This window comes from Gossypium raimondii, chromosome 9 (genome assembly GCF_025698545.1).
Source record: "Gossypium raimondii isolate GPD5lz chromosome 9, ASM2569854v1, whole genome shotgun sequence".
Lineage (NCBI taxonomy): Eukaryota > Viridiplantae > Streptophyta > Magnoliopsida > Malvales > Malvaceae > Gossypium > Gossypium raimondii.
The window spans coordinates 33,772,143-33,790,120 of NC_068573.1; the positions used below are offsets into that span (position 1 = coordinate 33,772,143).

General features: G+C 32.3%; 1 protein-coding gene across 1 annotated transcript; it reads left to right on the top strand.

Moving 5' to 3' along the window:
• The first annotated feature begins 2,396 nt into the window (after positions 1–2,396).
• LOC105799166 (dehydrodolichyl diphosphate synthase 2) lies at positions 2,397–4,063 on the top strand. The gene is made up of 3 exons (XM_012629574.2): positions 2,397–2,926; positions 3,039–3,106; positions 3,419–4,063. Exons 1-3 carry the CDS (start codon positions 2,507–2,509, stop codon positions 3,861–3,863), a joined length of 933 nt encoding a protein of 310 aa, XP_012485028.1. The 5' UTR covers positions 2,397–2,506; the 3' UTR covers positions 3,864–4,063.
• Positions 4,064–17,978: the final 13,915 nt, after the last annotated feature.

Genomic DNA, 17,978 nt, shown 5'->3' on the forward strand with positions numbered 1-17,978 from the left:
ATATAAATACATGCATCTAACAATGATCAAATTATGAATAATACACAAAAGATTGACATCGCCAAAATAAGCATGTATCAGTTTAGTTTCTCATATTCTCTTTCATGCGTATCAACCTTATATCATTTGTTTCTATTATACATTTCAACAAAAATAATTGAGTTTCGGTATCTTTCATATTAGAAGACAGTAATTTAAAATATTAATATAAAATTAAAGTCAATGAAATGAAATTCCGAAGAAAGATTGCAATTCAACTTCATAGCATGACAGCGAGTTCCCTCACGTTCAAACAAACTGCAAAAGGGACAATAATGATTTTTCAGAAGAGACTTCTAGAGCCGTGCAGAATTTAGAGGAAGAGGTTGAATATTTCTTTCCATTTTTTTTGGGTTTTTATGTAAAATCAGTTTATTCCTTTCTTCCTTTCCCATATCTACAACACCACCACTTATTTCTCCCCCCCTCTCTCTCTCTCTTTACTCTCTTCCTTTATTATACTTGTTTCAACATAAATCTATGAAATTATTATTTTTAAATTCATATCGCTTTAATTCTTTTAATGGGCAAAATACCAAAAAAAACCCTATTTTTTTAAAATTTACCGAAATAGGCCCGGTATTTTATTATTTACCGGAATGGGCCATTTTTCCCGAAATCGCGTCCACGTCAGCGCGATGTCAGGGGACATGTCAGAACATCACGTCCACGTCAGCGCGCTTTGCTTACGTGGACACAAATCGCGCCTACGAGGACGCGATTTGCTGACGTGGATGAACAATTTATATTTTTTAGCTTGGAAAACTTTGAAAGTCCATAACTTGTCGTTCGATTGTCTGATTGAGACTTTTTTTTTATTTCGAATAACTTTTCGAGATCTACGCGCTGAAAAAGATCCTTTTTTGCCCCTAAATTTCGATTTTTTCGGTTTAAAATTAAATTTTGAAACATTCAAATCATCATTTTTCTTATTTATTTGAATTAAACACCAGATTTTTTTTACAGAATTGTTGTATTAGTTTTTCTGATTTGACACGTGTATGGAATAGGTCCGATAAATCGTTAGAGCGTAAGTAATATAATTAAAATAATAACAGTATTTCTATAATATGTCAATTAATTAGTTTAGCTTAGTTGGTTAAGATGCTTGCTCTTTTCCCTTAGTACCTTGGTTCAAATCTTGTTAGTAACAATTTTGAATCTTTTTGTACTTGTTGCTATTGATATAATATTGAAGAGTTAATTGATTAAAAAAATAAATACAAGTACAAAAAGATTCAAAATTTATTTTTTCAAAATACCAAAAAAGCCCTATATTTTTAAAATTTATCGAATTGGGCCCGATATTTTATTTTTTTGACCGTTGGGTACTGTTCACGCGCGGGCCGAAATCGCGTCCACGTCAGAGCGAGATGTTGACGTGGATGCGATTTCCTGACGCGTACCCTGACATCGCGCTGACGTGGACGCGATTTCCAGGAAAAAGGACCATTCAGGTAAATAATTAAAAAATGGGCCCATTTCGATAATTTTTAAAAAAAAAGGCTTTTATTGGTAAATTGCCCTCTTTTAATTATTTTTATACATCAATTCACACAACATGCTTATTAGATAAACTTTTAAATTTTATGAGTTCAACCATATTTAAATAAAGATTAAATCTAGTGTTAATGTCAATTGAAAATTTTAAATATATTTCTTTTTAAAGGTAAATTCATTAATTCATTCGACGAATGAAACCATACAATTCAAAGAAACAAATAGCAAATACTCATCATAGATGATGAAGGAGAAATTCCATCAACACAACAAATGGTTTAGCCTCAACATGATAGAACATTATAACACGTTAATAATTGGCTTTGTCACAACTCAAGTACGACACATCTAGAGTGATAAGGAAATCAGCCCCGGATAGTCCAAAACAGCGAGAAAAAATAGACAAAAAATCGAGTATTAACCAAATTAGAGAAAACGTCAACAAATTATCTCTGAAATCACTTATAAAACTAATATTACATGTATAAATAAGACTAAAAAACATGCTATGCTATACAAAAACTTAAGGAGAACCAATTTTTTAACAAGAAAATTCCGTATTCAGAAAGAAACCAATATATTATCATTTGTGGCCATGTCATTTCCCTTTTGTGGCAAAAAAAAAAAACCAAAACCAAATTTAAGTGGCCTATGAGAAATTGAGAATTAAAGCACCTTACGTAACCAAAATAAATCAATAAAAATATTTTAACCACACGTCATAATAAACAATTTTATGTATAAAAAAATATTAAAAAAAATTTTAAGCCACATTTTAGGACCCGATATATCTTGTTCGTGCAGAATAACGGTGTCGTTTCCTATCATCTCTTTAGCTCATTAGCTTATCCTTCGTTTTTATATATACGGTATACGGACCATCCAAACTCGAAACTTGAACGTCGCTTCTTTTGTTAGAAAGACGTTAGTAGCGGCAAAATTTGAACGTTACTCTTAAGGAAGGATAATGCTATCCTTGCGCTTCGCTATTCCTACCGCAAATACATTAACTCCACCGAAGACTAAACCGAAACCGGGTTTAGTGGTACAAACCGCTTGGAACCAAACGGACCTTTTTCCTTCTCTTCCCAAACGATATGATTATAAGCTACAAGCAGCTACCACGGACTTATCTGTGGCGGGAGATATAACGGCGGAGGAGGTGGTGGAGCTGCCGGCGGAGCTGCGCAGAGAGTTGATGCCGAAGCACGTAGCGGTGATAATGGACGGGAACGGTCGGTGGGCTCGGCAGAAGGGATTGGCGACATCAGCGGGACACGAAGCCGGTGTAAAGGCGTTGAGGGAGCTGATCGAACTATGTTGCCAGTGGGGGATCCAGGTTCTGACTGTCTTCGCCTTTTCTTACGAGAACTGGATTCGTCCCAAGGTAATTTGTGTACTTGTAATTTCATATTATGGTTTTGATTAAGGTAAAGATGTAGAGAGGGTTAAATTTGGAGTGAATACTATGATTAATTGGGGGTGTAGTTGAAGTGCAGGTGGAGGTTGATTTTTTGATGAGTTTGTTTGAGAGAGCGTTGAAGTCTGAAGTGGAGTCATTTTCTAGGTAACTCCCCTTCGCTTCTCATTTTTATACCCAATTATTTTACTGCTTATACTTCCAAATTAATTTCTAAATCTATTTTTTCCAGATTAATTAAATATTAATTCAATTAAGAAATAATTAATATATAATTAAATTGTTAATTAAAAACTGTTATGTGCTAATTTGTTTCATATGTTTTTTTTTTTTTTTGTATATGAATGATTAAATTGTTCTATTTTAACAAATGTTTTTTTTTTAGATTAAAACAATTTCTTGTATCTAGAATTATATAGCGGGATTCTCATATCTGATATCCTATTTTGATTGGAGCAGAGGAGGCATTCGAATATCAGTTATAGGGGATTCAACAAAGCTTCCCACATCGCTGCAAAAGTTGATCAACGAAGTTGAGGAGTCCACAAAACATAACTCCAGGCTCCAACTCATTGTAGCCGTCAGCTACAGTGGGAAATACGACGTCGTACAAGCATGCCGGAGCATTGCCGAGAAAGCCAAAGACGGCCAAATCCAACTAGATGACATCAACGAAAGCCTAATCGAACAAGAGTTAGAAACAAATTGTACGGAGCACCCATACCCTGATTTGTTAATTAGAACCAGTGGTGAACTTAGGGTCAGCAACTTCTTGTTGTGGCAATTGGCTTACACTGAGCTCTTCTTTGCTCAAGAACTCTGGCCTGATTTCAGGAAAGACGAGTTCGTCGATGCTTTGAGTTCGTACCAGCAGCGGCAGCGCCGCTACGGCGGAAGACATTGATCAGCTCATCAGAAAGTATATATATATATGGTGTTAGCAATTGAAGATATATAGTCTTACTATACATATATAGAAATGTTATACAAATATGTAAAAACTTTCGTGTAGGATAGTCAACTGAATCACAGAAAGTTGATATTAATTTCGGGTTTAATCTCCAAGCAATTTCTACATCTTATAAAAAGAATACTTACCATAAATTATGTTACAGCTCTTGAATCTAATTAATGACAAGCAGAATAATTTAGTTGATTGAGCAGCTGGGGAATTTTCATGATCAAGATATTGTATGTATTAGGCTGATGTCCAAACATGGTCCTTTCAATCTTTGGTCCTTTGATCTTCTACAAAATATTATGTGGTGCTCAATGTACCAGTATAGGGATAAAATTAAATAAAGAAATCCAACTTGCATTAGAGTATGTTGGAAATAAGGGTCACCTTAATGTCGCCCATTTTTAGTCTATATCATTGATTTCTGTAAATTCAACATTTTAAGTGATTGTTAAAGTAGAAAAATTAAAATTAAAATTAAAATAAAAGAAGGTTTTGAATTAAAAATTAAGAACAAAATATAATTAGAAAAATCAATACGATGAAAATTTGGTTAAAGGTAAAATCTCTATTTGATTCGTAAATTTAATCATTGATGCAAAGATAATTTTAATGCTCTTTAATAAATTAGTTATAGTTGTCGACGTCGCAACTAACAACCAATCTCTTATTACCTTATTTAATTAGAGGAAGCTTGTTAAAAATATTCCCTTATAAATAAACAACCCTATAACTTCGCACTTAGGATTAGCTTACTGGCAAGGGCGAAGCCAAAACAATTTTTTAGGGGATGAAATTTTAATTTTTTTATAGTCTATATCTTTATAATTTTTAAAGAATTGAATCGAATTTTTATAATTTTAGAGGTGCCAAAGTATAATTTTACCTTTACTAATTTAAAATTTTTAAAAAATCTCTAGGGCCTAAATAGCAATTTTACATTTTAGGGGGACCGAGAGCCGGATTCGCCATTGCTTACTGGTAGCATTAATAACGAAAAAACCCTAATTCTAACCAAAATGCACACACAAGCAAGGTTCATTTAGATGAGATCATATATCCACACAATGTGAATTGCATAGTAGCTTATACTCAATCATGCTATTCGTCACAAACATGAGAATCAATTAAAGCATTACAGATTTAACTATTCTAATAGACAAGGTAAATATTTTAAAAAATGGAATACGATAGAAATATTCAACAAACTTGGATATTTGTAATTAAAGTAAAAGACATGCAAATAATAAAGACCAAAGAAAAGATGAAGGGCAATTTAGATCTCACAAACTTTTAGAATCAAAACCTCGAAATCCTTTTGACTAGAAAAAAAGTTTAGAAATTCATATATGCATGGCTAGAGGTGAGCATTCGATCGAATCGAATCGAAAATTTTCGAGTTAATTGAGTTTTCGAATCTCATTTTATCATCCTAACTTTGTTTGAAGTTTTCTCGAATCGAGTCGAGTGAGATGAAATTCGAATCGAATCGAATCGAATATATTTGTTCGAGTTAAATTTTAAAAAATAATTTTGGGTCCTTGTAACCGTTGTCACCCATCGTAATAAAATTTGTCCACCTTAATCAAATTTTTTATTAACTTTCATCACCTTATAATTTATTTATTAATTTTTTATATACTGGTTAGCTTATTTGTTTGCTTAGTTGTTTCAATTATCTTCAGATTCTTGTCACTATGTATTTTGAAATTAAAAATATATTAAATATAAAAATATGATTTTTAATAAAATTTATTTTAAAATAAAATGTGAAATTGATATCAATATAAAATTTTAACACGAATATTTTATGGCATAATTAAGAATTCAATTTTAATATAAATATTCAATATGACTAAACAATTCAATAATATAAATAATATAAAATGTGAAATTTAATTTAATAATATAAGTAGTATATATAAATAAAATTATTACTAATTATGTTTAGTGATTTTGTTTTGGATAATTTTGATTTTTATTTGAGAGTAAAGGGTGAGAAGTAAAAGTTTAGGGGGAAAATAAAAAGTTTTGGGGAATAAAAGTTTGAGGGAAAGTAAATAGGGGGAGTAAAATTTTGGAGGGAAAATATTAAAAAAAATTGGAGGGGGGAGGGTTTGGGGTAGATGGGAGGTGGGAGGTAGGAGGTGGGATGGGAAGAGAATGAAAGTTTTAGGGGAAAAGTGGGAGGGAGTAAAAATTTTGGGGGAAAATAAAATGTTTTGAGGGTTTTGGGGAGTAAAATTTTGAGAAAAAATAAATGGAAGAGTAAAATTTTGGTGGGAAATGGATTTTGGGTAGATTGGGGGTTGGGAGGAGGAGTAAAAGTTTTGGGGGGAAAGTGGGAAGGAGTAAAAGTTTTGAGGAAAAGTAAAAAGTTTGGGAGTTTAGGGTAAAATGTAAAATATTATAGTTTGATATTGAATTATTGAATTATTCGAGTTATTCAATTGAAAACTCAACTCGATTCGAACTCGAATTGAAAAAAATTGAGTTGATTCGAATAACTCGATTAACTCGAATAACTCGATTCGTTTAACTCGAAATTTAAATTTTTTTCGATTTTTTCAAGTCGAATCGAGTTTTGCTCACCCCTATGCATGGCTATACGTGTAATAACCCAATTTAGACCCTAGTCGGAACAGTGGTTTCAGGACCACAAATCCGAGTTAGAATAATATTTTAATATTATTTTCTATGTTTATAGCATGATATGTGATAGGTGTGAAAATTTTCGTATGAAAATTTTATCGTTTGTCTGCTTAATTTCATAAAAAGACTAAATTGCGTAAATGTAAAAGTAGCATGCTATAAGTTAAGAGTGTCTAATTGCTATGGCTTATTAAATGAAAGGTCCTTATGATGATATTAGACCATGGATAGTGGGAATGGACATAAATGACCATCCATTATATGTTATTATATGTGTTTATTAAAGGTTAATAATGTAAATTAGTTAATAAGTTACATAAGATAAAATAAAACATAAAATTTCTTTTATCATCATCTTCCACCACCAAATATAGAGAAAAGAAACAGCCATTGAAGCTTCATTAAGTTCGGTCCTTGCATGATTTATTAGGTATGTGTTTTGAGCTTGGTTTTTGATAATTTTTATGTTTTTGAGATCGTTGCTTTGTGTTTTATCAAGCCCATACCTCAATTTGAGAATTTGATTATGATTGAAATGTGTCATTGATGATTTTGTAAGCTTTGTGATGATAGTTGATGAAATATGAAAGATATCATGTGATAGATAAATATGTTTTGTATTTGGATTTTTGATGAATTTGAGCATTATGGGTTAAATTGTGAAAATGAGAAATTGAGGGGTTAAGATGTGAAATAAATGAAGTATATGGGTTGCTAGGGACTAATAAATATTCGGCCAAGCATGAGTAGAAAGAAATTATGTGTATTTTGTGTATTTATGAATTAGAGACTAAAATGTCCAAAGGTGAAAATATGAGTACTAATTTGAAAAAAATGCCTAACAATGTGTTTATGGATTTATGTGAATGAAATGTGAGATTGAATAAGTGAATTTAAATGTATATAGATAAAGAAATGAGAAATTCGGATCTAGACCGAGGCAAGAACAAAGTGCTCGATTGATCGACTAATCTCGCCATTGCTATGTCTGAGGTAAGTTCGGATATAATGCATATGGTTTTAAATAATGTTTAAATGAGATGAAAGAAATAGAAATGAGACTGTGAAGTTTAGCATGTGAAATGTGGATCGAATATATGCGGCACTAAGTGTGCAAATACCAAATAGCTACGCCTACCAAAAATGGCACTGAATGTGCGAGAGTAAAGCAGCGGTTGGCTAAATAATTGGCACTAAGTGTGCGATACTAAGCCAAATTTAAGTTTAACGTAAAGGCATTAAGTGTGCGATATTTTATAGCTTTGGCGAATTTGTTGGCACTAAGTGTGCGATGTCCTTGAACGTTAAAAGATGACCGAACGAATTAATACATTGAACATTGAAGTGGTAAATGTAATAGATAAGTACGAGATGGTACAGGTATGTACGAAACCTATGTGGTTGATGATATTGTGTATGAGGTAGAAGCAAGAGTATGTGAAGTAATGAATATAGTTGAATAAGTTGGAATGAATAGAAATAAATATACTTGCATGTGACTAAAAGAAATGGTATGAAATGAGTAATAGCTATGAATGAGATTGAGTAGTGATATGGATTGAACTATGTGTTAGCAAATATGTCATATAGCATTTTAAATGATGAGTTAAATGTATTATATTATGAACTTACTAAGCTCTAAGCTTACTATGTGAAGTTTTCTCTGTTTTACAGTGTTATAAAGATAGCTCAGATCTGGGGATCGTCAGCGACTCAATCACACTATCGAACATCTATTTTGGTACCTTTTTGAAATGAATATACTAAAGTATGGCATGTATAGACTAGAGAACTTGAGATTTGTTTTGAGAGGTGTAAATATTGCCATGTGATACGGCATGATATTAATTGTGATTATGGTTGATTTGTTGGTTATTGAGTCAAGCACAACATGTGAATTGGTGTAGTTATTAATTAGTAAATGGAATATGATGGTATAAATTCTGTAATTGTGAACAAAAAAAAGGCTTTTGTTTTTAAGGTAATGTGCACAAAATAGGATAGTATTAAAAGTATGTTCGACTATGCTATAAGGTTACTATGTCGCATATGTGAAGGCATATCAAGTAGTGTAATATGATTTGATTAGTTTTAATATGCACAAGTGCAGAAGTTGTAATCGTATATGCTTGAATGTGTTATTGTATGCACGTGAAATTGTAGTGTAACAAGCTTTCTTATAATTTGATAAGTCGTATGCCATGAGTGAGATGTATGTATGATTCGAATATGTGATTAAAAAGTTGTTATTAGTTGATTAAATTTTTGGAGCATAATTCACATATGCGAAAGAGTTAAATAAGCATGTTTTGATTTTGTTTAGTTGTGTGTTTAATATGACTGAATGTGATTTATACGATTAATTCGATGGTTACTCTTGAAATTAAAAATCTATTATAATGAGTTATTATAACTTTGTGCATGATTTGAATTGAATGATCGTATTAAGTTGTGTTTTTGATCGGTAATGCCTCGTAACCCTAATCCGACGACGGATACAGGTTAGGGGTGTTACAATACGTAACCACTGACCTAACTAAGAAAATAACAGAAAATTTTTTAAATTCTTTTTGGCAGATTTTCACATTAAACTTTTAAATAATTTTTATACACATTCTCAATATTTTTCAAGCTTGAGCAATGAAATAACTTCGATTAGAGTTTTCAATTCCTTTCGAAACAATATATTATAAGCCTAAAACGAAGTTTAATAACTCACATTATGACCAAAATACTACTACAACATCATATTAAAAGTTTAAACTGCAAACTTACTAAAAATAAACTTTAAATTTCTTTTCTTCGAGTGATTCTCTAAATTCATAGTAAATAAAATATAATAAAAACTTCAATAGCATAATTTAAAAAGAGAAATATCATAAATAAATTACAATCTACGCACTTATCAACCGGTGAAAAAAATGAAGTTGTCCAGTGTCTAACTAATATGAGTTTTGATGGAATAATCCTTTTCTCCTTTTTTTCTTTTTTTTTTTGAACGAAGGGATAATCCTTTTCTGTTGAACGTAGAATACCCAAATTGTATTCATGATTTGGTTATTGTTCCACACGGATTTTTGTCTTTTTAGTCTTTAAATTTGTATTATTTATCAAACTACTTAAAATAGATGGAAAAATTAATGTCCGATAATTTTGTTAATGTGGATGCTATGTTAGTAATTAATAATTTTTAAATTTAAAAAATACAAAATTATAAAAAATTGATATTTTTATTTCAAAAAGATAATTAATTGTTAATATGGCATACACTTGATTGCAACATGGATACCACATCAGCAAAGTTAATAGACGTTAATTTTTCCTTTCATTTTGGGTGTTTTGATAAACAATATAAGTTTAAAGGCTAAAAAACAAAAAATAAATGAATGACAAATAATTTTTTTATAAAGTTGAAATGTCAAATAAATCATTGTGCCTAAAGAATATATTTTTTTATTTTTTTAAATATGCATTTAAAACATTTCTTTTGCTACATTCGAGAAATGTAAATGTATTAGTTATACATTTCACTTAATACAATTATTATTATTACAAATAATATGGGTTTGCTTAACTAGTTACTAGTGTTACGGGATAGAATTTTATTCTCGCAATTCGCGTGGTTTTAGGCGATTTCTTATATTAAAATCCGTCTAAGGTAATTTAACTCTTACAAAGTAAAAGTTCTCGATAGAAATTCTTCAAAGCACTGAAAATAAAGCAGAAACAACTCAAAACGAAGAACAACAAAAGAACACAAATTACCACAATAAAACAAAACACATCAAGTGCTTGAGTAAATGCTTTCAAAGTATTCTATTACTTTAGAAAGAATACAAAGAATGAGATGATACAAATGAGGGGGAATGCCTGTATTCATAATTGAGCTCCCCAAGTCTAATGGTACAGATTGAATTACATCAATGACCAAGATTAATGTTTATCTATAATACAAGAGTCTTAAGGGATTTAAACTCTATACATATTTATCTATTAGGATTTACATTAATTACCCTAGTAACTCTAGTTTTACAGGAGTGTTTCACTGGACCATCAAAGCTTCAAATAAATGAGTTTCTCTATGGGTTTTACAAATCAAGCTGATTCAAGTGGGTTAAATGAGCCCTATTTAATAATTTGACTTCTATAAGACGTTTTGCGCGTAATGATCATACGTTTTAATTCACGGCCCATGACATTATTGCTCATAAACACTAATTAAGACTTATTCCATTATCAAATTTAAAATATTTATTTTATATTTACATTATTTTACTAAATTTAAGAAAAATAATTTACTAATTACATTTTTTATTTGAATATCGACTTAACTATTTAAAAAGAAAAGACAAAAATATACCAGTAAACATAAAAAGTGATAAAGACAGTAGGGTGCTTCGATTTAGAAATTAAAATTAGGTTGACTTAGCATTTTGATTCCTTATTCTTTCCGAAAATTGGACATCATTTATTATAAACAACATAAAAGAATCAATAATTGAAAGGGAAAATCTATACCCATATCATTTAATGTTGTCTCCAAGCAATGACATTTTCTTTTGTACTATTCAATACATGTTGGGAATTTATGATTAATTTTATAAAATTAATAATATTATTTGTATCTCTCATGTATCATATCTTATTAATTGCTAAAAATGACATCTCTTAATTTCAAATTTAAAGTGTTTTATTTTATGACAACATCAATGCAATTTGCAATTAAATAGATTTAAATGGTTAAGAAAGGTATTATAATTTTGTGTGTGTGTGTTTTATATGAAGAAGTGAAGGAAGAAAGATCTCAATTACTTACATCTTCTTCATATTTGAGGTTTTATAAATTTAAATAACATTTGACTTAAGAATAATTCATTTTATATAATTTAACACGATGATTCATTTTAACTTATATATTGGACCAGTATATATGACATAGATACAATATCGAGAGAAAATAATTAAAATATGACACAAAAACGAATACATTAAGCATTGGATAATAGATATGACACGTTAATATAAGTTGGGTTAATTGTAGGGATGACCTAAATTCTAAATCGGTCTCAAACTCCAAAACATTCTAATCGAGTTTTTAAAGTGTTATTCTTGTATCAATTAGGTCCTTTCGTCAACCTAGCTAGTAGTCTGAGTGTTAATTTATATATTGCATGTGCAATTGACATTTTAAAATTTTTTTACACAATATTAGGGGTAAGGGATAGGGATAACATGGTTTGAATCCGTGTCAAACGAGTGTCTGACAAGTGCTTTAACCATCCCCCGTTAAAGTTGAGATTGTATTTAAACTTTTAGATTAATTATTTCAACTAAAACCTCACTTAATTTTAAGATAAATATTTTATAAATATATTTTTACATAATTCTTTTTGCTGTTTTAATGCTATTTTTTTGTTGTTTTCTCATTATTTTGCTATCATTTTACTATTATGTTGCTACTATTTTGTTGTTATTGTTTGGATATTGTATAACACTTGCTTTATTATTAATTTTGTTATTATTTTAGAGGCATTTGCTTGTTAAGTTGTATCTATTTTAGTGTTATTTAAGTGTACATATTTTTTAAAAATTTATTTTCAATTTGCTGGGAAATATTTATTTTAATGTTTTTAGTATTTTTGATATATTATATATATTTAAAAATTATATAAAAAATTTAATATAGGCGAGTCAGATCAGGCCAGGCCAGCCCGAGTCCAGGTTTTAGCATTTTTATCCAGACCAGGCTTGGACAAAATTTTAGGCCCATTTTTTGGGCCAGGCCTAACAAATAGGCCTAAAATTTTGGTTGGGCCCGAACCCGACCTAACCCGGGCCATGAACACCTCTATATGTGAGTCATGTTCCTATTATTTTACTTAATTTATTACCATAATTTAATTTAGATACTAATTTATTTACTCATATAATGTCGTAATTCATAATACATTTTTCATTATTTGTTATATGGTTCAATTTAAATAAATATATTTATATAAAAATTATGTTAAAAATAAATAATACTTTTAATTGAATTGAAAAAATTGAGGTGTTGGATTGTATATTGTATTAGGTTCAAATTTCACTTTGCATTGATTTTAAATTAATTTTATAGATAATAAAACAAAAGCATTTCCATAATAATATTTATCAATTTATAAAAGAGGATGTTTTAATCTTTTTCCAATTAAATTAGTGTTTGATTAGTTTGGGACACAAACTCAATCAAACGTATTATAAAGTGATAATGTCACATTTGACACTTTTATAAAATGTCCAATGTGGTACTTTAATAATATGCGTTCTACTATGGTACTCATACTATCAATAACTTATTTGGTATGTGTATTTTGAAAATGTCCAATATAATACTTGAACATCAATAAGTGTTTTATTATGGTACTCGATATTAACACCGTTAGTGAATTGCTAAATCAACCAATGAAAACTCAAGATGTAGAATTTTATTTTTTCCACGTCATCAAGTCCACATAGATAATATAATATTATGTGAATAACTAAATAAAGCAAAAAATTAGATTAAGTCAAATTAAATTAAATTAAACAACAAATAAATGGTTAATACAAAAATCAGTAAAATACTAAATTTACATTAATATTATTTAAAAATCAAACACCTCAATTATTAATATTTTTATTGGCATAATGACTTATTTCACCTTCTAATTTTATAAAGAAAAAATCATTTTAGCCCTCCATTTAATTTTTTCTTTTTAGCTCTTAAACTTGCATTGTTTGTCAAATGACAAAAATTAATGAAAAAGTTAACATCTGCTAACTATGCTAAATGAAAATTTCTTTTAAAATTTAAAAGTATAAAATTATAAAAATATTTATTAATATTTTAATTTTAAAAAATTAATTAATTATTATCGTAGTATACACATGGACTTTAACGTGGATGCCACATCAACAAAGTTATTAGACGTTAACTTTTCTATTATTTTGGAGTGACTTGATAAACAATACAAATTCAAGAGTTAAAAAGACAAAAAATAAATAAAGAACTAAACTAAAATTTTTAATAAAATTGAAAGTACCAAATAAATTATTATGCCAATAAAAAATATTAACAAGTAAGCGTAATTGAGTCACTATTCTTGTAATTACTCAATGCGTGGTACAATTACTTTATGGTTTAATCAAATGCAAAAGCAAAGTTCGCGGGATGGCTCAAATCGATTTTTTGTAGGAAATGTTCTCAATATAAAATTGTTATCACTTATAAAATCCAAAGCTTACAAACTATTTATAGGCTATAGTCTACCCTTTAAAACAACAAAAAACTGAAAATATTAAAATCTAATAATAACCATAAATCAATGACTCTTGACCTTTCATTTTCCTAAACAAAAAACTACTAATTTAAACCCATTAAAAACAACATAACTCTTGACCTTTCAACTCTTGACCTTTCACTTACATAATTCTTAACTTTCATTTAAGTTTATTTAACAAAACTCCCCTGTAAACTTAAATGCTTCTGCCATCCTTCATGCCAATTAATTTCTTGTAGTTGTCGAAGAGTACCATCGGTAGCGGTTTTGTAAAGATATCCGCGACTTGGTCCCGACTTGCCACGTGCACTAATTTTACACTTCCTTCCTTTACATGATCTCGGATGAAATGAAAATGAATGTCAATGTGTTTGCTTCTCTCATGATTCATTGGGTTCTTTGCCAACTCAATCGCTGATTTATTGTCAACTCGTATCTCAGTTGCACCAAGTTGTTGATGCTCCAACTCGCCCTACAAATTTCTAAGCCATATAGCATGATACACACAGCAAGATGCTGCCACATATTCAGCTTCACATGTCGATAGTGTCACAATTGGTTGCTTCTTTGAAAGCCAAGCAAATGCTGTGTCACCCATAAAGAACACATATCCTGATGTACTTTTCCGATCATCTAAGTCTCCGCACCAATCACTGTCGGAATACCCAATCAACTTGTAATCTTCCATATTTGAATAAAATAACCCGAGTGACACCGTTCCTTGAATGTACCGTAGGATTCGCTTCAACGCCTTCCAATGTGAATAAACCGGCTCTTCCATGAACCGACTTACAATGCCAACACTTAGGGAAATGTCAGGCCTTGTGTAAGTGAGATAGCGAAGGCTTCCCACCAAACTTCGGTATTTACTTGCGTCGACTCGTTCTCCTCCATCGAATTTCGAGAGTTTTACACCTGGTTCCATTGCTGTTGATGCCGGGTTGCAATGTGCCATCCTGTACTTCTTCAAAATTTCCTTTGCATATGCCTCCTGTGACACAAAAATACCTGTCCTTTCTTGTCGAACCTCCAAACCAAGGAAAAATTTCATTAAGCCCAAATCTGTCATCTCGAATTCTTGTGTCATTTTGCTCTTAAAATCTAGTATCATCTCACCGTTGTTCCCCATAAAAATGAGGTCATCGACATAAAGAGCAACAAATAACATATTACCTCCATTCTTCTTCACGTAGAGGGCATGTTCATAAGGACATTGTTTAAACCCATTCTCCTTGAAGTATGTATCGATACGAGTATTCCATGCCCGCGGTGCTTGCTTCAACCCGTAAAGTGCCTTCTTCAATTTTAGCACCTTCTTCTCCTCTCCATTTTTCATATACCCGGGTGGTTGTTCGATGTAGACTTCTTCTTCGAGCACACCATTCAAGAATGCCGACTTGACATCCATTTGAAATATTGGCCATTTAAATTGTGCCGCTTGTGCAATAAGCAACCGGATTGTCTCCATTCTTACAACGGGAGCAAATACCTCATCATAATCGATCCCCTCCTTTTGCTTATATCCCTTTGCAACAAGTTGCTCCTTGTACCGTTCTAACTCGCCTTGAGCATTCATCTTTCTTTTGAACACCCACTTCACACCAATGGGCTGACTTCCTTTCGGTAATTCCGTTAACTCCCATATGTTGTTGCGGTCAATTGCTTTAATCTCCTCATCCATAGCAGCTTGCCACTTCTTGTCTCGCACTGCCTCTTCAAAACTTATAATCTCGGAATCTGTCAAAAGACATACAATATATACCTCATTTGTTGAATCATACAAATCTTGCAAACTTCGCATTTTTGGTTGTTGCGGTTCATCTTCATCATCGGTAGTTTCAGGATTTGTCGGTATGATTGTTGGTGTAGCGATTGATGATCCTCCATCTTTGATGATAACCTCCGTTGAGTTATTCCAATCCCACTCGCTTGCTTCATTGAATCGTACATCACGACTTACCATAACCTTCTTACTTATCGGGTCGAGTAGCTTGTATCCTTTTGTTTTCTCATCATACCCAATAAAAATAAACATTTTGCTTTTGTCTTGAGCTTCGTTCTTCACGATCCAAGCACATGTGCATAGGCCTCACTACCGAATACTTTAAGATGAGAAACCGATGGTTTTGTCCGCTCCAAGCCTCTTGTGGTGTTTGATCATCCAACTTCGTATGTGGACATCGATTTTGCACATAGATGGCACATTGCACGCTTCGCCAAAATTCCTTGACATCTTCTTGCTCTTGAGCATTGATCGAACCATGTCGAGAATAGTCCGATTCTTCCTCTCGGCCACACCATTTTGTTGGGGAGAGTACGGTGCGGTTAGGAATCGTCTTATGCCTTGCTCCTCACAATACTCCATGAAAGCCGTCGCAGTATATTCGCCACCTCTATCAGATCGTACAGATTTGATGTGTCTACCAGTTACTTTTTCAACCATCACTTTGAACTTCTTGAACACCTCAAATGCCTCAGATTTTTCTTTAAGAAAATAAACCCAAGTTTTTCGTGAGAAATCATCGATAAAAGAAATGAAATACCTTTTACCGCTAAAAGATTCGGGGGTGATTGGTCCACATATGTCGGTATGAATCAATTCGAGAAGTTGCTTAGCCTGATATTCTGCCTTCTTTTGAAACGAAGTTCTCGCATGCTTACCGAGCACACATTCTTCACAAAATTTTCCCTCATAGTCTATGTCTGGTAGCCCATGCACCAAATTCTTCTTCGCCAACTCGTTTAGACCACCATAATGTAGATGGCCAAAACGGAGATGCCACAGCGACGCCTTGTCTTCAACATCAACTCGCAAACATTTTCCTCGAACACTTCTCAAATTCAACTTGAACATGCGATTTCTCTCCATTTCAACTCGAGCGACCAAACACCCTTCCTTATCTTTCAAGTGTAACACCCGATCTTTCATAAATACCGAATAACCTTTTTCCATGAGTTGCCCCATACTCAAAATGTTGCTCTTGAGGTCTGGTACGTAATACACATCATGGATTGACCCAACTAACCCATCATTTTGTAAATAACAAATGGTACATTGGCCTTTTACCTCAACCTTCGACGCATCTCCAAATGACACTTGTCCCGTTTCAACCTTTTGCATCTTTTTGAATAGGTGCTTGAGCCCACACATATGGTTGCTTGCACCTGTGTCAAGGTACCACACCATGTTTTTGTTGGTGTTGACTTCATTGTGTGCCATCAAGAGAAAACCTTCTTTTGCCTCCTCATTTTCCGTTGGTTGTCTCTTCCACCTTTTTTGAGATGCAACATTCTTTCGCGAAATGTCCCGCCTTACCACAATTGTAACACTTATCAGAGTTACAATCCTTCGCATAATGACCATATTTGCCACACTTGTAGCACTCGACATTGGAATAATTCGACCATCCGCCTCTTCCACGACCACGTCTTCTTCCACGCCAATTTTGTTGGTTTGAATGCTCCTTCTCTTCATAATTCCCTTCTTGACCACGACCTTTTCCACCACGACCATTTCCTCGATCTCCACGACCACGACCTCTACCTCGAATGCTTTGAGAATAGAGAACCTTTTCGTCTTTGATTGATGCCTTGGTTTGAAGTGCTTGCTCGAGTGTCTCATCTTTCTTATATTGAGAACATTTTCTACAATTTGGTATCAGAGCTATGGAGAGTGTGACTAGTAATGTGCCACTGCCTCAACTAACAAAGGTGAACTATGAGAATTGGAGCATCCAAATGAAAGCTCTTCTCGGGTCTCAAGATGGTTGGGAGGTGGTCCAAGAAGGTTTCGTAGAACCGACAACTACTGCGGGATATACGGCGGCTCAAAACAAGGCGTTGAAAGATATGCGGTCGAAAGATAAGGCGGCATTGTACATGTTATTTCGAGCCGTTGATGAGTCGGGCTTTGAGAAGATTGCAAGTGCGACAACTTCAAAAGAAGCGTGGGACATTTTAGCAAAGGTGTACAAAGGAGCCGACCGAGTTAAACAAGTCCGCCTTCAAACTCTTCGTGGCGAGCTGGAATGCATGAAGATGAAGGAATCGGAAGGTGTCTCCGACTACATCATGCGTGTTCAAACCGTGGTGAACCAACTCAACCGAAATG

Bases quoted from the DNA above. Each gene is read 5' to 3' on its own strand.
- LOC105799166 (XM_012629574.2), top strand. From the start codon at position 2,507: ATGCTATCCTTGCGCTTCGCTATTCCTACCGCAAATACATTAACTCCA. The intron at 2,927-3,038 runs GTAATTTGTGTA...GTTGAAGTGCAG, and splicing joins AGAACTGGATTCGTCCCAAG to GTGGAGGTTGATTTTTTGAT. The intron at 3,107-3,418 runs GTAACTCCCCTT...TGATTGGAGCAG, and splicing joins GAAGTGGAGTCATTTTCTAG to AGGAGGCATTCGAATATCAG.